The sequence below is a fragment of the Ceratotherium simum genome, chromosome 1, assembly GCF_057802395.1.
Source record: "Ceratotherium simum simum isolate JZ-2026a chromosome 1, ASM5780239v1, whole genome shotgun sequence".
Taxonomy (NCBI): Eukaryota; Metazoa; Chordata; class Mammalia; order Perissodactyla; family Rhinocerotidae; genus Ceratotherium; species Ceratotherium simum.
In genome coordinates this window covers 40495568-40519000 of record NC_141900.1, presented here as the reverse complement: position 1 = coordinate 40519000, position 23433 = coordinate 40495568, and the positions used below count along the sequence as shown (strand labels likewise).

At 38.2% G+C, this 23433-nt stretch overlaps 1 protein-coding gene and 1 long non-coding RNA gene across 2 annotated transcripts in view; one reads left to right on the top strand and one right to left on the bottom strand.

The window, feature by feature from the left end:
* Positions 1–4107, top strand: part of LOC147918184 (uncharacterized) — a 32380-nt gene extending 28273 nt beyond the window's left edge. The window contains exon 3 of the long non-coding RNA XR_015549734.1: positions 3328–4107. This is a non-coding gene — a long non-coding RNA (uncharacterized LOC147918184). The remainder of the gene's footprint in view (positions 1–3327) is intronic.
* DYNC1I1 (dynein cytoplasmic 1 intermediate chain 1) overlaps positions 1–23433 on the bottom strand; it is a 262229-nt gene that overhangs the window by 12656 nt on the left and 226140 nt on the right. The window contains exons 13-14 of the mRNA XM_004431372.3: positions 9018–9158; positions 4758–4883 (exon numbers count right to left, since the gene is read on the bottom strand). Coding sequence (XP_004431429.1) covers positions 4758–4883; positions 9018–9158 — 267 coding nt within the window. The remainder of the gene's footprint in view (positions 1–4757; positions 4884–9017; positions 9159–23433) is intronic.

Here is a 23433-nt window from a genome sequence, read left to right as displayed (position 1 = left end):
TTAATTTAAGATCTTAGAAAATTTAAATGGTACACACAACCACTGTCTATGTAAGTAACTTTTAAGATGCACAAATAGAATAAAAATTATAGCCAAATAATAAAAGGGGTCTTCTCTGTCTGTCATTGAATTCACATAACTTCCATTTATGCTAATAGGAGTTAAGCACCTGCTCTGCAAAGAAAATAGACCCCTACGTGTGAAAATAAATGTGTACAGTATATCTTCCAGATACAATGCTGAAATGAAACAACCAAAAAGGTTTGCTATATAAACAAAGCATCATGTGGCCTACCTGAAAACATTGCTGTTTTATATTTTATCTCCTTAGTCACAGGCCCTGAGATATTACTCACACCTTTGCCATTGAGATGTAAAAAAAAGAAAAAAAAGAGATGGACAAACTCAATCTGGTGATTTTGGTGAGCTCATACACAGTCTTCTGTTTACCTCTTCAGAAGTTCATAATAAATTGCATCAGTAAATCTGGATTCAAGCCACTGCTCTCTGCCATCATCTTAAAAGTCATAGAGGATAATTGGACATAATGGAGGAGGGCACGATCGTGGGGGCACTGTGCTGGGACTCCCTGTGGCAGCTGCAGCCTCAGCTGGGACAGGAGATGAGACAGACGATTGTTAATGATGGTGACACCAGAGTCCCTCTCTACAGTGCCCTTCTGGTTGAGTGTCAGGTCTCACAGAACGCATGTCTAGCTGGGCTTGCATGAAGATGTCTCCACTGGTCGTCACAGAAGTCTCTTATCAGAGAGTTCCTGACAATGAGGTGACAGAGAAAGGCTGTCTCTCTCCACTCCACCTGTAGTAGGCATCATAGAGATCTTTCCCAAAACTCTATTATTCTTTCAGTTAAAATTATGATGTGATCAACACAGGGTTGTGGGGAGGTAAATTAGAATGTCCAGTGCAGTTTCAGCTCTATTTTTACAGGCTTCAGGATGTTTATAATGCAAAGCCATTGCTATTCTCATTCAACATTTTTAAAGTCTTAACAAACAGTAGTTGTAAGAAGATCATACTGTATGTACTACATTTAAGCGCATTTCTAAAGATTTCTCCTTCTTCCTAATGGTCTAGGTCAAGGCCAAAATTTTTCATTTCTGATTTGTGTCGTGAGTGGTATTAAGAGCAATACTCTTGTGGGCAGTATTGGCTACATAATTTGCAGGGCTCAGTGCAAAATGAAAATGTGGGGTGCCGTCCTGAAAAATTTCTTAACAACTGCAAGAGGATGACAGCAGAGCTTTAAACCAGGCTCAGGGCTCCTCTAAGCATAGGGCCCTACGAGACTGCACAGATTGCATAGCCGTGGAGCCGACCTCACTCTTGGAATAGGATCTTGGCACAAGATAGCCTGCAGCCCCCTCTTTTCTCCTCAGCCTAACCAAGGTCTCAGTCAAATCAACCATGAGAGAACAAACGTGAGGTGTCTTCTCGAAGACGGACACCTATTCAATGTACCGAGATCCCAAGGAAAATGGAATGACAAAGTGTACTCTAAAAACTATCATTTACTTTCTCATACAGATTGTATTATAAGGCTTATTTAAAAATGTTTCATCTTCTTTCCTAGAGGGTTCTACAAAGCAAAGTTTTCCATCCAAAGGCCGGCGTGACCTTGGTGGGGGGTTCAGTTTTAATGGGGACCAGAGGACCAATTTTGAATACAGATAATGGTAGCACAGTCTACTGGCAATTTGATTCTCAATGCCATATTTTTTCTCTTCCTCTATATTTTTTCTTTTTTAAATCGCTTCCTGCTCAAACCCCTTCCCTCTCGTCAGCCATGTACCAGGCTTAGATTTGACCTTAAATTCTAAATGGGCCAGCTTGCCATGAAGGCACTCTGTCTGGCTTTCTGCAGTTTAGGTGATTTGGAAGGCTGGGGAGGCTCTGTTTAGAGGGTGCCCTTCTCTTCTAAGTACGGTTATGCTCTGTCAGTTCTAGGCTGGTGAACAAGACAGTAGTAATTACAATAATGGCGGCATTTGCCCATGAAGTGATCTACTGTCTCTCAGAGGTGGGCTTCAGCTAAGCTCAGCTGTAGGAAAGTCATCTTTCCTTTTAGTAAGTGGAGCCTCTACACAGTTGGTCTTCAGAGACTGAGAATAGGGTATAGAGCTGAGCAAAGAGAAACAGAAAAGCCCCCCTTTATTTTTCCTCAGAAATAAATACAAGGTAAATTTGTAAATACCTTACAAAAATACTTAAGAAAAAAACTATAGTTGAAGACAAAACTATCTTGTTAAGTGTGAGTTTTTCTGAGCTATAGATTGCTTTGTATATGGTCAAACAATACAGAAAGAACTGTTCAAATGTATAAGCCTATCCTGATTTTTGGTCATTCAGAGAAGGGCTTAATGATTATAATATTACCTCCTCTCAATAAAATAGTATATCCTTTTTTTTCTTGGTAGTGAATTTGTAGGGATAAACAACCTTACAAATTGTTTGGCCTATTATATGTCACAGAGAATTTTCTATAGTCTGTCTAGACTCCAGACAATAGGCGAGACTGGCCCATAGTTGCAGACATTTCTATAGTCTGTAATATCACTTAGAAAAGTAAGCACAATAATACAAAAATGAAAATCAGCCTGACCTGCCAGTACGATAGTAGAAATATGAGTATAACACTTTACAATTTAGAAATGATAATAGCAACCTCGAAAGAAGTTTTAGCAGCCACATATCAGCCAAAGCAACTTTTGAAAAATCATATATACTCCCAAAATATGAGTCATATTCAAGTAATTCTGTCCATAGGCTATAAAATCACTTTATTGCACAAAATTCTGTATGTATGTCATGTTGTATTTTCTTATTGCATAGAGATGGTGTGTGTGTATGTACATATGTATATGTGTGTGTATATACATTATATATACTATATACATATACACAATATTTGTGGTCAACATACAGACTTTTCAAAGGCCTTTTTTAAAATAAACCAGATTGATAAACTATTCTGCTTTCTAGCCTCTTGGATAAAACAATGTTGCACGTAATCTTAAGAGAGTTAAGGGACGTTATGTATAACATTATGTATAAGCAAGAGAGGCAGAAAAAAGAGTTTTTAAACTTCATCTATTTTCTGCTATTTCGTTTCTGAGTATGTCTCCACACCTATTTCTCTTCCACAATTATACTTGTTATAAACAAAGGAAAGAAAGAAGGAAAGAAATCTTGTTTGCTATCTTTTTATATAAATATAAAGAAGTCCTTTATAAAGAAATCCTTCTTTGCTTGCTTTTTAATTTTTTAGTAAATGAACCAATAAAGAATATTTGTTTTTGTTTTTCAGTTTTATTTTGATGAAGATTATGAAAAAGATGCACTGAATATAAAGAATACTCACTGAAGAAAATATTGCTGTAAAACTAATGGCAACATTTTCGATTCAGAGAGTATTCTCTTTCCCAAAGACTCCAAACTACGTCAATAGTCACCAGACCATTTGCATCTTCACCACCGGGGATGAATATTAACAGAGTCTTTGTTGCTGTTATGACTCAGCTTGTGCATCAAGAGTAGTCAAGGGGGTGTCTAATGAAATAGATAACATGCAGTAAAACCAAGAGATTCTTCTAGTTGTTTTATTTAGAACTGTACATCCCAAAATAGAAAACTCTCACGTCTAACGTCACTCAGTCCCTGTCTCGGGCTGAATTAAAACAACAACAACAAAACACCATCCAGTTTGTTTCAACACAATCAACTCTACCATATAGCAGTTATAATATATCATCAAAAGTTCCACTGTAGAGCAAACCAGCTAGGATTGCCAAATTTATAGAATGCTGATTGATGAAACCATAAAGAACCCTTCTCAGTGTGATCAGCTAAGCCCATCTACCAGGCACTCACAGAGCACTTCCTAGGTCTAGGATGTTAAGCATACAAATGTGGTATATTTTCCCCCTGGAATGCAAATGTTAGATTCATATTACGCCAAAATAGCATTACACAACACTCTTATTTTGCTTTGCTTGAAAGTTCAACATTTTCGTTGTCTTTAAGGAAGAATTGTTTAACCTCATCAGAAGTGAAAGTTTTTAACACTTTCTCATATAGTAAAAATACACATGTGCTTAAGTACAATTGATTGATAATGTAATATTAAATAAAGGTAGTATAAAAATTCAAGGAGATTTATCTGAAATAAAAGATGTAGTTTTTTCCCTTTCTTATGTGCCATGATATTCGGAAATACTTTACACATCATGTAACAAGATATATCAGGAGTTATATATCTCATAAAATAACTTCGAATACCATGAAAATGGTATAAAATTCTGATTCACCTCAGCCTTTTTAATTGGCTATGCATTAATTAAAGAGTAATAGCATACATTTTAGCTGAGCATACCACCTAAAACTTGACTTTTCAAAGTAAACAACAAATTCCAAATTCAGTGTTAGCATGATGAATTTGGCAAACTTTTCATTCTCATGAAATTGATGGGAAGTTCCATGCTTCATCACAGGATAGCTGAGAATTTTTACAGCACTCTAAAAGGAGCCTGGATCAGTAACTAAAGTGTCCTGTGTGTGGAGACAGAAGACCAAATTAGGCCCTGAGGAAGTCTTGCCAAACTCCCACTGAAGTCAATGGAAATTTGCAAACGCCCTTGAGAGGGCTCTTGTGCCCACAAGGTCTTGTCAATAATTTCACTAAGTCTTTAAACCACACATACAAGTCAAAAAATAAAACAAAAACCAAAAAATATGTACCTCTCCAACGTCGTAGATCCAAATACGGCCTTCTGAGTCCCCAACGGCAACTTCTTTTCCAGCTTGAGCCCAATGAACACGGTTCAGGGCGGACGCCCCCTCAATGGCCACACTTGCTGTTGGAACCTGCCAAAGGGGTTACGACAGAAACAAAGAATCTCTGAATATGAATTTAAATATACGAATTCACAATGATACGTTTAACCAGATGAGTCACCACTGCCTATACATCCCTGTGCAGGGGTAAAAAGGATTCATTGTTCTTAAATCATATGCTCCACTGAATTAAGGGGTAGAGAGGAGACACTTTAACAAAAAACGAAAAGAGGGAGAGTCTTTTTCCACAGTCAATGGGCAGTGAGGGACATAAATATTTCTTTGGATTATGCAGGTGTACATCCAACGTACAAACACAGCAGCTAAATGTGATACTTCATGATCGGGTCATGATTTATGGATTGATGGAGAGATGTCAGGATTTACCAAGATTAAGAATACTATAAAAGGCAGGAAGGGGGGTGTATGGTGGAATAAAAGTCATATTAATATGTGTTTTCAGGAAAAAAATATGTATTGATCCCTCAAAACCTCATTGAGGAGGGGATGATCAAAAGAAAAAAAACGTATGCAGGAGAAAAACTTCAAAACCTCAGATTCTCCTCTTTTTTTTTCTTTTCTTTCTTTTTTTTCTTTTTCTGTTTTTCCTCTCCACTGAGTGGAAAGTGATCCATAACTTTGAAAATATCCCGAGCTATATCCTGATAGAACGTAGCCATCTACTTGTAGAAAATGCCTTACATCTCCTTAAATAAACACCTGAAATCTGAAAACGTTGATAATTACAATAATAATTATTATTAAAGTGAACTGGAGTTGCTGAAATGGAACCTACATTCTTTGTTACAAGAACCTTGGTAGTATTTGGAAAAAGAATTTTAGTGGGTCTATCCGTCTTCCATCATCAGTTGTGTAAACTCTTGTCTTTAAGGTTGGAAGTTTATAACTGATATAAACATCAGATCTCCGAGCCTTCCACAAGAATGTTGAATAGAAAATGACAACAGGCCATTAAAAAAAAAAAGGTAAATATTAAAAGAAAAAGAAAAAAACATAGTGAAAAGAGGGCCACCAAGATCATCTCACGCCACTGTTTAAGACCTGTGTCTAATAAACATGTCATATTGGGATGGAAACATGACATGTACTGTGCCTTCGCACTCCCGCATTCGGTTATTCAGGGAATTGAAACCATCTGTTTATATGAGATTATTGACCCACACCTATCTTTAAAATAGCAATAAAAACTCCATCACATGTAAGAATCTATGTTTAAACTTAATCTTGAAATCAATAAAAATTCTTTTACCGGCTTAAATCACTGTCAATTGTGAGCAAAAATGTAAAACAAAAGTCCCTAGCCCATTTATTTTTTAAAAAATACACAATTTCTACAATAAAGGTACCTTCTGTTCAGGCTGGATTCTGAATTTTTAACCAGACTTTTCAAAGGCCAAAACAATGTGAATTTGGATGGGCTATAATTCTGTCAATACACTTTACTATTAGTGTGCTACTGAGAAAACAAATCTGAGATTCAGCTATGGAGTTTTCAGAGTTAATTTTTAACTCCATAATTTAGAGAGGACATACAGGATCATATTTTACCTAACTCTAGTCAATATCAGATTTTTTCTATGAACAATTTCAAAAATTGAATAAAAATGTTTAATCTTAATGTGAATGTAAAAAATGAATCACTGAAAAGAAACTGATTTTTTAATACATTTTAAATTATACCTAACACATTTTAAAGAATTTTATTTATTTGGAATTAAGTAATGTAGCAAACTGAAAGAATTAATATTTTAACCACTGAAAAATACCTTCCTTTCATAGATATTATAAATGGTAAAAAAAAAAAAAAAAAAAAAAAGACTGCCACGGCCTATAATATGTGCTAAAAAAATGAACAAATGCATGAAGAAAATGACAAAATATATTTTATTAGTTTGACTGGTAATGACCTTTCAAAAGTTGATGAATCTATAATGAAAATAATCCATATATTATTTCTGTCTCTCTTACTCTTGTACTTCAGTTTCACAAATATTTTCACATTTTTTTAAGGCTCAATCATTTTAATTGCAAAGACAGCATATATACAGCATAAATTACTACATTGTGCAGGGGTCAGTGATAACTGAGGTAGGTGAATATAATCTATCCTTGCACAGGAGCAGTTGGCATAGCTTGGTCTAAAAGCACAGTGATTTCAACAACAAAACACATCAGGAACTGAGAATTCAGGTTCTTTTTTTTTTTTTTAAACAAATCTGATTCCTAATCTGACAAATATTTGAAAAATCTTGTTCAACTTGATAGAAGGCAAAAATGATTTGAGGGCTTTAAGAAGTGTTCAGTTCATTACTGGATTTGAATCAGACTCAATATATCTACTATTATTGTAAAAGCAGAATTATGTTTACCACAAAACTAAACGGTTTGCATGCCCAGTAATGAATTTTTAAATGTTTAGCTATAAAACTCTTAGGTGGTGGTCTCTCGATACCTAGAGAAAGAGAAGGGGAAAAATTACTTTTGCCAATGTTGAGAAATTAATTTCTTTTTACCTAAAAAGCAGATTAAAAAATAAAACAAAACAAAAACAGTTACATAGAAATTATGAAGTAGTAGAACGCTCACTCCATTGCATCGTAGTTGGGCATCACCTAAGCATCACTTATTACTAAATCTGATTTCTGATATAGGGAGGTCTCCTGAGTCAATCCCGAAAACGTGTGTTTTTTTGGTTGCTTTATGTGAATGAGTTTATTCTAGCAGATAGAAGCAATATGATTTTAATCAACAGTGATGAAAGACTTTAGGAAACCATTACAATGTAGAGTAATAACATCTTTCTATTAAAAGCAATAATGTTATAAACATTTCAACATCCAAAATGAGGGGCATTGCAAGTATTCATGCCTTTTGATTATTTTCAAAGATGCTTCATTACATAATTCTTATCCTTGTCACGTAGTTCTTGTAGCCAAAAGGAAAAATAGACTTAAATTAAAATATTTTAAAAAGATAACTATTTGGCAGTGGTTAGAGGTGTATATAATCTTGCAAGATACAATGACTCAATAATAACACCTGAAGGATATTTCCCTGCCCCCTCCCACAGAAAATACTAGAGGAGTCTGTGCCTCCTCATATCCTCCAGCTGTAGGCTTTCTAATTAAAAAGGCTGAGCTGTTTCCTGCTCAAAACACTTCAAAAGACCTTTCTCGTGCTCTCCTTTGACATACAGTTTGTAGCACTTGCTCCTCTTACCTGTCCATTCTTATTTATGAAGAGCTGTCCTGAATCAGAAACCAGGAAATGATGAAGAGACCATTTTATTTTATTAACTTGAAGGACACTTAATATTCTTGTTAAAAAAAAAAAAAACAACAAAAAACCTGAGTGGCTGAATTAGCACCTCAATGATTTTGAGAGTAGAAAAAAGGAAATATGCACATGGCATAATTTTTAAAACATAAATATATATAGCATGATTTTTAAAAAAGAATATTTCCTTATTGTCAATTGCTTTTTAAAAAAAAGTTGACTTTTTCACTTGTGAAGTACTCTAAATGTGACAGTTAAAATCTCATTTTTTTTTTGATACTGAATTTAACATACATATTCAGAGTTAGAAATTGTTACAAAAGTCTGCCTGTGAGTTCATCATCTTAGACAAGGATTATTTACCTCATAAAAATCAAATGGAGGCTAGCTAGATCTTAACATAAACAGTCAAAAGAATCATCTTTTATGGATTTAAAATAGAAATCGTACAAATAGCAAACACTGACAAATAGCCCTTTTTAAAAGCCCAATCTCAAGTCCGCGTGCATAAAAGCTTACTTTTCCAAGTGTTTCCCAATAGAGTTATTTCAACACCGCTCTGAAATATGCCTGTGTCCTTTCCCGTAGGAAAAGGCGTGAACACGTATCGTTTTGCTTTTTGCAAAGGAGGGTCGTCAATTGTCCAGGATCTGCCACAGTTTAGGGATAAAGTGAGATTAAATGATTTTTGGCCAATGCATCTGCCAGTTCCCCTCAGAGCCGTCAAGAATAGGGGGTCGGCAGCCCAGCTGCAATTGGAGGGTCTGTCCAAAAAAGGCCATTTTGGAGAGAGAGAGGGAGACGGAGAGAGGCCGACTGCGCCCCCCTCCCCGCCGTCCCGGCCCGGGCGCCTGCGCCGACGCTCACCTCGGTGTCATTGTTGAGGTTCCAGAGGTCCAAGCGCCCCATCCCGTCCACGCAGGCAAAGAGCGCGGGATGCACAGGGGACCACATGACATCGTACACATAGTCTGCATTGTCTTCAAAGGAGTAGAGCGGCTTGTTGTGCTGTAAAGCAGAGAGACCGTGAAGACTTTGTGGCGCTGCTGCTGCCTCGGGCTGTCTAGCGAGCCTAATTAAAAACTTTGCACATTCACAAAGTGTCATAAAACTTCCCGAGATGAAAGTCCTCGAGAAGGTGAACCGCAGCTTTAATGTTACTAGAACTGTCCAGTGGCATAAATAAATACGGGGGGAGGAGGGACTCTTAAGAGGCTGGGGGCTGGGACCGGCGGGGGGAGGCGGTTTTAGACACGGTGGTACGAGACATTCCAGACAGGTGGACGGGACTACCCATTAGCTCGGAATTCTCGCCGGGCTACGCTGTGCGAGTCGCTCGGTGCCCCAACCCAGTCGTGGTCTGTCTGCCGGGATCAGACCCGCGGGGATGCTGTGGAAGCCCCGGCGGCCTCGGCGGCCTCAAACCCTTTGCATTGAAAGCAACGCCTGCCACCTCGTGGTCTTTGTCTGTAGCTGCAACCCTGCTTACAGTCCAACTCTAGGTCAAATTTAAACTTGAATGGTTCCTTTGCGGTGGGGAATGAGGACACATATTTTAAAGGAATTTGTAGCTTTTCTGGGAGGTGAAAAATCTCGCGGTTTTAAGACCCTAGTTTCTCTACCTAGGATCAGTTCACTCAAGTCAGGTGGACTGGTGTGGCTCAATGTACTGCCCCTGAACCTTCAGAGAAGATGAACCACATCTAGATCCAAGTATTTCCAAGAGCCCTGAAATTGGTGTTTTGGGGGGAAATGCATTAGCACATCCCCACTGCATACAAATTCTTCCACTCTGGAAGGATACAATAAATTAAAATGGCACTCTTGATTTCCAGTGAACATTGTCACATCAAAATAGCAAGAAGTCAAAGGCAAGTTTGAAAGTACACCAGAAATAAAATGTAATTGGACTTCATGAATTATTCATTCCATCTGGCTTGTCTTATTCTAATTTCTGCATAATGGCTTTACTAATCCCTGATCAATTAATGTAAAATGAAATTTAAATGATAATGAAAGCCCTAGAGATAAAAGAAATTAAGTATTCTTATATCCTCTGACAGAAATCTAAACAATGGGAGTTTTTTCTCCCAATGTCTTCTTCATCCAGTCAGCTGTCTGTACTCTTCATGGGTTTGACTAAATGCCTGTACAGGCCAGAGTAATAAGATCAAAAAAAGATAACATACAATATGAACAATCAAATCCTTTCTGCATAGACTGTTCAAAGAATGTATCTGGAGGGAATCAGCTCCCAACATTAGAGCAGACTCCCAAAGTGTACTATTAGTGGAAGTCCAAGGCAAAAAAATGCATGTGCTGAAACCAAAGTGAGAAAAATCAGTGAGAGGACGAAAACCTAAACCTGATGAAAAAATTTGCTAATGTAGTAACTATAAGTGATTTCTCTTTCCATGAATTATAATGCTCTGGCCTTGCTCAGAAGTAAACACAACTGCAATACTATTAAAGCAACACAGATTTTAGACGGGCCATTGTGTGTGTGGGGGTAGGTAGTGTGTGTGTGAGATGTGTCTTATTTTTAATTCAAAAAGTGTCTAATGGGGGAGTAATTTGAAAAAGAATGTATGGCATTCAGATCTCAAAAAGAATTAAATGGCTATTAGCCTTATAGTTTTATATTTTAATACTCTATAACTCTTTTATGTCAAGATGCTTATTATATACCATGTTTGCAGTGTGATTTGGAGCTAAAATTATTTGCCTATTTGTTATTATGTAGCTTCTTTCTTCCTCTCACTCTTTGGAATTCAAACTACCTTCTCCAGAAAATCTGAATATCCAATGACACCTTAAAGTAGCATGATTCTATCACTTTTTCCTTATTGATATTAAAAATAAGGCAGCGTGGAGTAGCTGGTACTTTACTGACCACTGGTGAATTTTAAATTCTGATTCTTAGTAGAAGATTATTCCCGCCACAAATTCTTGATTTAATATCTAGCTTTGTTAAAGAACATAACTAACACATTTTTCTTAAAGTCAAAGGGTGAAAAAGACACATGCTTAAAAAAGGCGATTCTTAGTATCTTCCCTCAACAACCCAGCTGATAGTAAAACTGAGTATATAGAGGTCTAGATATACATGTACATATACAGACACACAATAAACACACAACACATCTACATTCCCTGCTTTGATCAATTAGAAGATCATCCAGATTTAAACAGTCATTTTCTAAGGAGCTGATATTAGTTGATACATCAGTTCTCTCAATAAATTATCCTGTTAATCTCTAGTGTTGTTTCTTTCTTCTTTTCATTTAGTAGCTGCTTCTCTGAGAAACCTACTCAAAAGTGTAGTATATCCTGGAGACTTCACCTTTTAAACATCTGGAAATAACTGCTATTGTTTGTGTCACCAAAACCCAATTTTCTCATGTTTGATAATATTGTATTGAAATGCTATTATTCTCTAGGTTTTCTTCAACTTCCTTATCACCCCTGACCTCCAAGACAGAACTTGCCATTATAAAATTCACTGTGCAAGTGATTCTAGGTTACAGCATGTGCATGTTTGAGGGAAGGGAGAAGGGCTTATATTTTCAAAGGCTTTTTTTTTTTAATAATTTTATTTTATTTACTTTTCCCCCAAAGCCCCAGTAGATAGTTGTATGTCATAGCTGCATATCCCTCCAGTTGCTGTATGTGGGACTTGGCCTCAGCATGGCCGGAGAAGCGGTGCGTCGGTGCGCGCCCGGGATCCGAACCCGGGCCGCCAGCAGCGGAGCGCGTGCACTTCACCACCAAGCCACGGGGCCGGCCCTCAAAGGCTTTGTTTTAACCTTGATAAATTCATAGGTTGGGAAAGTCTTAGGGGACTGACATGTCTGAACCACTAGCTCCCAAGTTGAGCACAGCATATGCTATAGGCATAGGCTAATGACACTCTTACAATAATAAGCAGTGCTACTTTGAATATTAATTGTACTTTTTTCGATAAAGGAATTTTTCATTCTATTTTATTTGAGACACAAAGGGTAATCTGAAAATCTCATTAAAAATTTGTCTCAAATGCTTAATATAAAACATTTTATAGTAAACACATATATCATAAAATAGTAATATTTTCATAAAATATATCAAAAGCATCAGGGCCTAAAGATTCTGTTTTTGAATTTTGAAACATAAATATTTGGATCCACAAAGTTTTATAACTTGCTATTGCATTATCATTGATTTCAGAATACTACAACTTTTGCAAAGGTGGAGAGTGTGGGGGAAAATTGACCAATGATTTTTGAGGAGGATCCTGTAATATCATTTGTACATATTAAAGTTACAGAAGCTTGATGATTTTAAATATTTACTCTGCAAAATACTCAAGGCCATTTAGTAAACTAAATATCATTCCACAGCATGTTACTGTAGACAGCGTTTTTCACAACAATCAAATTTCACTAGACAAAACCCCTCTCACCTGTGTGTTTCCTTTTCTAATGCCATGTTTACCATCAGCGAACCGTTCAAGAAAAAAGAAAGGAAAACTGTATCGTTACGCAACCTGCTGCATGTGTGACACATGCCAATGGAATAAAGCCGCGACACCCTGTGTTTCAGACAAGTTTCCAGGGCTTTGCCAAAAACGCTAGAATATCCAGACACAGAGCAGCCCGATTTTAATGCCTTGACTCTCAAACAGAGAGGAGAAGCGGGCTACCAGTCACCTCCCACACAGCCATGAAGGGCAGGGAAGGGTAAATTGTTGGGTGTTTGCTGTGTACCTGACTCTATACACACATTGTTGAATTTAATCTGCATAAAATCTCTGTGAGGGAGACGGTATTTATAGAACAGAAAATTACAGTTCAGGAAAATTAGTAACTTTCCCAAGCCCACGAAGGTTGTAAGTGGTGGAGTTGGATTTGATTCTCTGGTTTGATCCTCTATTTTGATCCTCTATTTGCTGGAACCATGGAGTCCTCTATAAAACACAGCAACGGTTTTTCAACCTTCATAGAAAAAACAATAGATCTGTTCTCTCTCCTTTTTGCTGTCACTTTCAACTGAACCAATATTTACTAAGCACACATTGTGCAACTTGTAGAAAGAGTTAAAAAAAATCACAGTCAGAATGTTTATTTTATTTCCTGAAGCAGTTAATAATAATCCTGAAGATGTTACCCATACAATTCCAGGCATCTTGAGCACCTTGTGACACTAACAGAAATCTTTTCCTCCTGGAAACTAGAAAATAGGATGGGAATGGCCCTTTAGCCAGCTGAGATTAACAGCAGGCCATGCATTAGAGAGTAGAATAAAATGACACTAGAAGGCAAAGATCTGGGTTCCAGTTCACTGAATGTCTATACAACTTCAGGTAAGGAACTAAAATTATATTATCTGAAAGTTGGGGAAAACACAAGGAACATGGAGCACAAAAGGCAATAGGAAAAAGTAGACAAACTACAGACCCTGGGAAATCTAACTTAGCATCCTTGGATCATGGATTTTTCATCTGAAGATAGAAGGCTGGAGAAACTGACCTCAAGGGTTCCCATTGGCTTTGTGACTCTATGACTCTGTTCTGTGGTGAGGGCTGAATGGAATAAAGTATGTGAAAGTTCTTTACAAAGAGTTATTCAAAGCTAAGTATTATATTTAAAGCTATCTTTCTTAATGTTCTGTGGAAGGCATATCACAGTGACGTTTTTTACTTTGTATTTCATCAAAATATACATATAAAAATGTACCAGGGTGGTTTTTAGTGAAAAATTTTGAAATTATGAAAGTAATAATAGATCTCCTATTTGATCACAGGAGAAAGAAAAAAGAATATTAAATTTACACAAGAGAGGCAGGTAGTGAACTCTGTTCAAAAATGAAACTTTACAACATCCATCAACGTTTTACAATAAAGACTTGATCCCTAGATTTAAGCTTTGATTTTATAAGTATACTTTTGACAGTGAATAGAGCTGCATATTTTTCCAATCAGTTAACTATAAAATGATTTCATGAGAGATGAGTTTCTATTTCTGATGTTAGAAATGTACCAAAGTCACATCTAGAGAATATAATGTTTGTTTTATTTTCTCTATATTACTTATTTTCCTCTTATCAGGCACCTCTAGACATCCCAATAGGCTTTAGAATTTTGAAGGTTGGTGAATAGGAAGATTTGTGTTAAAATGCCTCCTAACACCTCCAAATACTGTGGTTCTTGAGGTTGCATTTGCCTCTAAATGATTAGCTTTCAAAGCAGACTTAGTAGAAATGTTTACCAAAACCATGAAAATTTCTTTTGGGTGGAGGGAAAGCAGGGCAGGGGGGTCATATGGAGGTAGGTGGGGGAAGGGGGCAGACAACTAATAGCAGAATTTCTATATTTTTATTCTGAAATAAAAGGAAAACGAAAGGAATCTTATCTTGAAAACTATATCCAGCTGGGAAAAAAAAATGATGACCAAAATACTAAACAATGAGTAATAAGAAAATGTCCTTCAAAAACTGTCATGTGGGTTCCTGTGAAGTAATTAAAATAAATAGCTAGTTCTTCCAGGAAACATTAAAATGTGAGACCACAATATCACTTTTAAAAAACCACCAAAGGACCCCAAAACTTCAGGCTCACACAAAAATGGATGCCTCTACCACAAAAAGAAAGTGCTTAAATAAACAAACAAACCCAAACTCAAAAACCACACCAAAAAACCAACTCTCTTGGCCCAAAAGAGGTGTTGGGAATTTGGTACTATCACTGGAAAACATGATTTGAAACTTACTTTGGGATCTTTCTAAAGCACAAAGTCTCCTGTATTGTATTTATCTTAATTTCTGCGGCTAATATTACAATACTCATGATACCTAAATGATATCTTTACCTGTTTCTATCATGGTTGGAAATTCAAAATTAGACGTAAATACTTGCGTGAGCTATTCTTAACAGAACATGTATAGTGGGTTTGTTTGCTGTTTGTGTGCATTAATCAAAAATACATAAGGACTTTAATTTGAATTAGTTAATTTAAAATAACTAGAAAGAAGGTCATAGAAATCCAGGAATTTAGCATTTGCTTCTCTATAAATGTAGAAGTTTTGCTAAATAAGTACTGAAGCCACATAAAAGGTGTTCTTTGTAGCGCTACCTTCCTCTACTGCTTATTTGTATGGAAGAATCCTCCTAATCCAGGAGGCGCCACCAATAAAGAGGATAATTATCCATATAAAAGAATGTATACATATTCACAGGTTTTGACTAGTATTTGAGTGTTTAAAGCCATGGAAAAAACTACTAGCTTTGCCTAATTCATAAAAGGAGTATTTCCCGCACTGGCATGATTTTTATGAATATCAGCTCCACCTAAAAGTTCTTCAAAACGGGTGTTTTAGTAACACAAATCCATCCAGAATCATTGTGAAAACACTAAGCAAACAAGGGTGCTCTTCTGAACTGCCATTTGCATTCATCTCAGCTGCTAAGGCTCTCTTGGTCTGTTCTGCCTTTTGGCTTATTTAAGTGGAGGCCGGCACAGAGGGTCTCTGTATTGCCAAAACCAGGGTCGGCCAAGGTGGCTCATGAGAGTTGGCTCTGGACTGATACTCTCTCTCTGAAAGACCACTTGGCTATAGAAGGTGGCAAGCAACTTCAAAAGAGCCCCTCTTTGGTTGCTGCTGCCCTAATTCTATTTCTACTATGGCTGAGTGGTTTCATGTCTGACATGATATTAGTTAGAGAAAGAAGCCTTCACTATACAGATAATGGTCAGGTTGATTAGAGACTGTATTAGGAGGCTAGAGAGAAGGGGTGGACATTAGTAATGAGGATTAGGGGGTGTAGAGGGATGATAATGGGCTGGACCTAGAAGCAGCTGGAAGAGTGGTTGTATACATGCCTTGAAGACTTGAAAAGTTAGGATGAGCAAGTAGAGTGGTATTTGCAGGCTCAAGCAGTTTTGTTTATTTATTTATTATTTACTTAATGTCAAATTCTGCAACTGCATTTTACTTACTAGTGGGTAGGCAGAGTGGCAGAACACTTCCACTCTGGTCCTTAAACTGTCAACCTCCACTCTAGCCTCTGGCTTATAAACTTTCTCACCAATATAAATAAACTCATATATATACAGTCATGCACCACTTAACGACAGGATACATTCTGAGAAATGTGTCGTTAGACAATTTTGTTGTGGTTTGAACATCATAGAATGTACTTACACAAACCTAGATGGTATTGCCTACTACACACCTAGCCTATATGGTACTAATCTTATGGGGCCACTATTGTTTATGCAGTTTGTTGTTGACTGAAATGTCATTTTGCAGTGTATGACTGTTTACATATATTTATAATTCTTAGAGAAAGATTTTAAAAATATCAAATTATAAACCTAGATCCATGAATTACACCTTGATTCATACTTATTTCTAAATTGCTAGGTAAGCAGTTGCCAGTTCCCAGAGCTAATCTGACATTAGTGGTCTCACTACATTTAGTAAATACAACATTTAGATAAATTTCATTTCTTTTCAAGATATGAATGCCCAGATTTCATATATATATATATGAAGGGCACATTTTCAAAGGGTCAAGGCAAGTTTTTTGTAGGTCAATATCTTTCATATGTTTCCTATTTTATAACAGATTTGCTTACCTTACTCTGTTTTGCCCAAGCTGAATTGAAATTAATTCTATTCAAAAAGCAAACACAAGCTAAATGTGAGGGGAGGTGATTCAGGACATTGGAAATGGCCCTTGGAAAATAACCTAGCATTAATTATGAGCCCTGGACAATTTGCAAGTTTAAGAGGTCACATGAGGCTGGCCAAGATAGATCCCCATTGGTTTGGTCCAAAAAGCAGCTACTTTGGGGGATAAAGATGAGTTTTAATTTATCTTCCATCAGACATAAATGCAGGTTAGATCAGGAGGTGGGGGTGGAGGTATCTTTGAATCTCATAATTATGTAGATAGTTGTGTCTGTTATTTGTTATTCTCATTCTCTCCTCAAACATTATTGCTTAGAAGGAGAAGGTTGAAGAAGGCAACTCGTGTAGCCTATCATTGAAATGAAAAGGCAAACATTTCCGTTCTGGTTAAAAGAGCAGAAGAAAGGATTCACCAAGCCCTTACTTCTTGCACAATGGTAAAGCCCAGTCAGCTGGGTGAATTTTAAGTCTCAAAAGTGTCTGTACTTATATGGATTATTCATACATGCCTGTATAAATATTTGACAGCTATAGGTATGTGTTGGTGGGCAAATGTTTGGGGGGTTTGGGGTTGGGGTGGGGGTGAGAGAACAGGAAGTATGAATACAGGCTAAGTCTGGCTATGACTTGATTACATTCTTGTGGTTTTTTTCAAAGTTAGTGTTCTCCCTGGGCGAGCTTAAAAAAGGAACCCCCACTCCCCACAAAAAAAGGAAAGTAAGAAAAGAATTTGATGACTGACACAGGTAGTTTTATTGAAAGCCAATTTTAATAAGTTTGCTACCTTATTTTACAAAGGGATGGGAAGGGGGAGTGAAAATGAGAAGGGAAGAAAAAAATAAGTCAGACACCACCTGAATGTCGTGTTTATCAGAAAGGCAGCCAGCAAGGCTTTGGGGTTGTGAAAAAAATGCACTCTGTCATCCGGTAAGCGTTACTGGCAGTAAACTATTGATTTCGTTAATCTTCTTGCCTGTGTTAAGTGTTAGGCTTAGATACTGTAAGAGCTAAAACTTTAACTTTTGATTTTTGTTGTGTACTTCTTCTTCTGATATTTTAAACATTTAACAAAATGCTAACAGAAATAGATATGCTCAAGGCCCTTTGTTAGCATTGTGTAATTTTTAGGAGATGTTTCCATCTCAGTTTAAAATAATTTAACCTACTTTAACAGAGTGGGTTATTTCACTTAGGATATCCAAAAGTATTAATCTATCAATAATGATCTATTAAGGACCTACCATATGCTTTCTACTTTGGGGCAATCAATAGAAATACAGGATCTGACTCTGTTCTCAAGGACTCACAATCCAGGTAGGAAAATGAATTATGAAATAATAAGAGAAGAATATTGTTTATTTGGGAGTCTATTTTCTCATTTTGTTCCAAAAGGATTTATGGTGTCTTACAAGTTAAATATACTACAAAATTAAGAATAATCACCAACACAGGCAGGTAGAATAGATAGTTACTACTAGGATCCTAAGATAAGCTGATTATTACAATCTAGTACTGAAACAGCTCTAAATTTCCCCATAACTAAGACAAATGGGAAAACACATCATATCACAAGGAGGTACATAAATTTCACCGTCTGAAGAGAGGAAGAATATAAGTTCCTCCACAAAGACACATTCTCAGGAAAAATTAAAAGAGGAATTTACCATGTCTGTGAATCTCTGGAAAAGAGACTGGCTTCTGTCTTGTTTATACCAAAGAAAGAGAACAAGTATGTAGCCAGGTGCTAAATTCTGCGGTACAGATGTTAGGTGCCAGAGGAATTCAGAGATTGGGGGGTGCAGCAGTGTGTTGGTGGTTACCATGGTCTGATGTGGTCAAGGAAGGTATTATCTAGGACAGGTGTGGGACCCGCCTTGAAAGACACACAGACTTTGATAGATGGTAAGGGAGCCAGTCAAGGAGGGGAAAGCAAAACAGGCAAAGACCTGGCCATGTAAATCAGCATGGAATTCCCAGATGGATATAAAGGTAAGAAGTGGGGACAGCCCAGTGGACTCTGAGGATTTGTCTTCAGGAATAATAGGAAATAATTTTGGTTTGGGTAAAGTGGAGGATGAAGGACATGTTATGAATGGTCTTGAGAATAGAGTTAAGACTTTTTGATGCAATAAGCTACTAACTTATTAAACATGTATTGATAAATGTGCATTGTGCTATGCACTAAACGGATTCAGAGATGTCTAATTTTCACATGAGTGTTTTCAGCTTTTCTAGTGTGGGCGACTGAATGATGGATATCACTAATCGAGTAGAAATGTAAGAAGCAGCAGCAGAGTAGGGGAGGAAGATCTGGTTTGTATTTTAAACATGGTACATTTGAGTCTCTGGAGACAACACTCAGATTAAGCTGGCAGTGGAAATGTAGATCTGGAATTGAAAAAGAGAGATGCTTGAAGTCCATGTCAAGGAATCATTCATAAGAGTTGCTGAGGGAGAGGAGAGAGTGAGGTGGAAGGAGAAAATGAAGGCCTATGAAAAAAAACTGGGCCAAGAGAGTAAAGGAGAAAGAACCAGTGGAGAGGTCCAAGGCAAACCAAGAGAACATAACCTGAGCTGGAGAGAGCTGCAAGACTGAGCGGTAGACAGCATGATATAAGATGAGTACTAAAAAGTAGCTATTGCATTTAGCAGTTAGAGGTTCACCGACGGCCTTGGAGAAACAAATGACAAAAGACTACCAGGGTTGGTTGAGGAGTGGTTGGGAAATGTGGCAGTGGTCAGTGTGGATGTATGTTGGCTCTTCCAGTGGTTTGGCAAGCTAATCCAAATTTTAGGACGTGCCTGTGATGCTTTAAGCCAACCCATCCAATCAATCACGAGCCACCAACCTCTCGGAGGATCCTAATGTCACTGGTGTTTATGTCCAGGGCTACCTTCTTTTTTTCTCAAGACCACCCACTCGCCACGTAACATCTTTCATGTTTTGGACCATTTCTTATGTGGATTTATATCTCAAACACTTGGCATCAAGCCTGGCAAATAGGAGGCAGACAAGATGCACTGAAAGTGGATGATGAAGCAGGTAGCATCTACGTCCAGTCCCATTTCTGCCTGACACCTGTGAGCAGAGCCTTGAACTTTCCTGTGATTCTCTGGGCTTGTGATTCTTTCTTAGTCTCCCCAGGGCTGAACCTCTGCTTTTTGATTCAGCATCCTCCTTGCACTATCTGTTGTTCTTCTAAGCATACGACTTTGGTTCACTCTGCTACCTTAAATCTAATCTCTGATGAAAGTCATGGCTGCTGCCCAGTCATGGCAAAGATTTCAGCATGTTTGTATGCCATGGGCAAGGAACCAGGAACAGGGGACTGTTCTTGAAGAGGAAAGTGATATGAAAGACAATAGTAAAAAAATAGGCTACTAGTGACTCGGACAGTAGAAAACCTAGCTAGGAATTTCCTGAGTACTATAGGAACAAGGTATTGGGAATTACTGCCTAATGAATTTTATCTCATTAAAAACAAACAAAACTTATCCTTGGACTTAAAACATCAGTATGTACCTGAGATTCTTTTTAACATATAAATTTCAATTTGTGTGTGTGTGTGTGTGTGAGAGAGAGACACAGAGAGAGACAGAGACAGAGAGACAGACAGCAACAGATACACAGAGAGAGAGAGAGAGAGAGAGAGAGAGAAGAAAGGAGAGAGAGAGATTAACATACTTTTCCATGGAATATTCTTATATGTTTATTTGTCTGGAGAAAAGTGATGCCTGGAAATAGGAGAATGGTGCATTGACTATAAGGAAGCCTGAATCCAAACCAGCACCACCCAGCAACTAGACTTCCGGCACGTTAGTAAATGTATTCTGAACATGGTGATAACGATGAAATACGTCTTTGGATTCAGCATCAACAAAGTCACTTCTCACATTAGCCATGTTGCTTCAACTGTTCCTGCTACTTTTCCTCAACATCCACGGACCCCTCAGGGTTCCACTGCCCCTGGGTGTCAGCCTTGGAGGGATTGTAGCTCTTTAGGCACCAGGAGTGGGGTGCGTGTATGAAAGAACCTCATGGGAAGCTCATTATTCTTAGCTTTTTTGTCCATAACCAAGGGTCAACTGTGATAATGAGATAGCCTGCGCTCTCGTTTCGGGCTGAATTGCGTCATCCTCAAAATTTATATGTTGAAGTCCTAACCCCAAGTACCTCAGACTGTGCCTGTATTTGCAGATAAAGGTCCTTAAAGAGGTAATTAAGTTAAAATGAGGTCATGTGGGTGGGCCCTAATCCAATGTGACTGGTGTCCTTATAAGAAAAGGAGACTAGGACACAGACGTGTATAGAGAGAAGACCATGTGAAGACACAGAGAAAAGATGGCCATCTGCAAGGTAAGGAGGGAGGCCTCAGAAGAAATCAATCCCGACAATACCTTGTTCTTGGACTTTTAGCCTCCAGAATGGTGAGGAAGTAGGTTTTTGTTGTTTAAGCCACCTAGTCTGTGGTACTTTGTTATGGCGGCCCTAGCAAACTAATACAGCTCTCAAATGAAAAGAAAAGGAAGTCTCTCTTCTTTCTTGACCTCTAATGCACACCCACATGGGCACATTTACCCTATGATTCTGCATTTATGGAATTGCCCCCAAGAGTGTAAGACAGAATGCTCTTTCTGAGCTGCTCCTTCTCTTTTTCTCTCCTTCCTGCCATCAATGATGGCAGCTCTACCCTGTGTTTATTGTGCCTCCCACTGAAAGGGCCGTGTAATGAATATAAAAATATGCCCCTTTCTGGAGACAGCAGAGTCTCTTTTTAATTTTTAACTTAGCTTTAAATCATACCTATAGTTCTGCAATGTTGTTGAGACAACTGGGGCAAGTGAGGACGGAGAGTGGAAAGCTATTGGAATTCAGTGCTGTCTCAATACAAAGGGTCCAACCATTCCAGCGACCCAACGAAACTGGAACCAGAAGTTACAATTCTGTTCAATTCAGTCACTCTTGCCTGAAGACAGTTATTTTTCCCTGAACCAGAAGTCTTCCGTGCTTGAGATTAGAGTTTATTGGGTTGAATTTTGTCACCCTCTGCAGGCTCAGTCTTGACTTCTCTTTATTTAGAAAAGATAGAGGGTGAGATGGGGGATGGGGTGAGAGGGCAGGAAAAGGCAAAGCCAGCAGGCAGATGGAGCAAGTCCTGAAGCTGAACCCTCTCAGCCAGGGGCTGGGGTTAACCTTTAAACTCAAGAGCAGGCAGGCCCCTGCTGAGCTCTCCTTATCAGCCTCCTTAAAGGCTAATTACTGCTGAATGGGTTCCTGAGATTGGAAAAATTTCAAAGAATTTTTGAATACATCTCTACAGTTCTCTTCTCTTAACAATAGGATCTATCAAACAGCAAGGGGAAGGCTCTGTTTAAAAGCACCGACAGGAGATCAGAAGAATGTATTTTATTGCCAAAGTGACTAATTTATTTTTACATGGTATTAACGATGCTACAATAACTAATATCCATAGCCTGGTTTTGACAGTTTATCGCAAGGGTTCCCATTGTTTAAAAAAGAAGAAGAAGAAAAAAAGAAAGTACTAAAGAAAGAGAGTATTTTATTTTGCTACATTTCCATTTGTTAACAAAACTCCCCATAAGCAAAACCAGAGGTCATTAGCAAACAACCCAAACATGTCTGTCTCCAAAAGAATACAGCTCCCTTCATCATTTAAAATACAGCTCTGCTGAAAACCCAAATCATGACAAATCCTTAACATGAAAAATTCAGTGCAGACTTGAAACCACCTGACTTTACTTTGGGTTTGTGCTCCTTAAAATTACCTAGAAAATACCATAATCTTCTCTTCGTGCGGCTGGATGGGGGCCAGGGCCCTGGCTCCAGAGGCAAAGGGCAAAACTAAAAATCATGTCTGAACAGACAGCTCCACCCTCTCTCCCAAGTCCACTTGGCCCCGTGACAAAAAGCGAGGTCTAAAGCACATTCATCCAGGGCCTGGGTTTCTGGCCAAAACTCAAGACTCTTATAGGACAAACAAAAACGAAATCCAAAATGTTATCACCTTCGCCTTAAGAAGTCAAATGGGCTTAAATGACTGTACTGCATACGGTGAGAAGTTTACATTCGCAACGTACTAGGGAACCAATAGAACTGTAGTAAAATGTAGCTTTTTGTTTAGGAGAAAGATCCTTAGCTAAGAGGTTAAATTCCAAAGTGATTTTTGATAATCATTGTGTGTGTGTGTGTGTGCTCGCACTCGTGTGCAAGAAAGAGAGAGAGGGAGAAGAGATATTTCCATAGTGAACCAAGTGCTTTGAGAGGGAAAGGCTAACTCCAGGGAAGATGGGAGGTACAGGGACTCCATTGTGGGGCCTGCCTGCCTGGCACGGGTGCCCCCTGACTGTGGGTAAGCCTCTCAATGCCCTTCACTCTCCTTCAGTTCTTAAGGACTCACTCTCCCCAGTGCCCACCCACTCCGACACCCCCACTCTCTCTCACGCTTTGGATGGGTGAGAGCCAGGAGAGACTGTCAAGTGATTTTTACCTCCTGCCGAGCTAGTGACAGGCTCAGTACACATAGCTACATTGAGAAAGTACCTCCACGCCACAGATCCCACGGCCAGGGCTCTAACAAGACAGTCTGGGCTA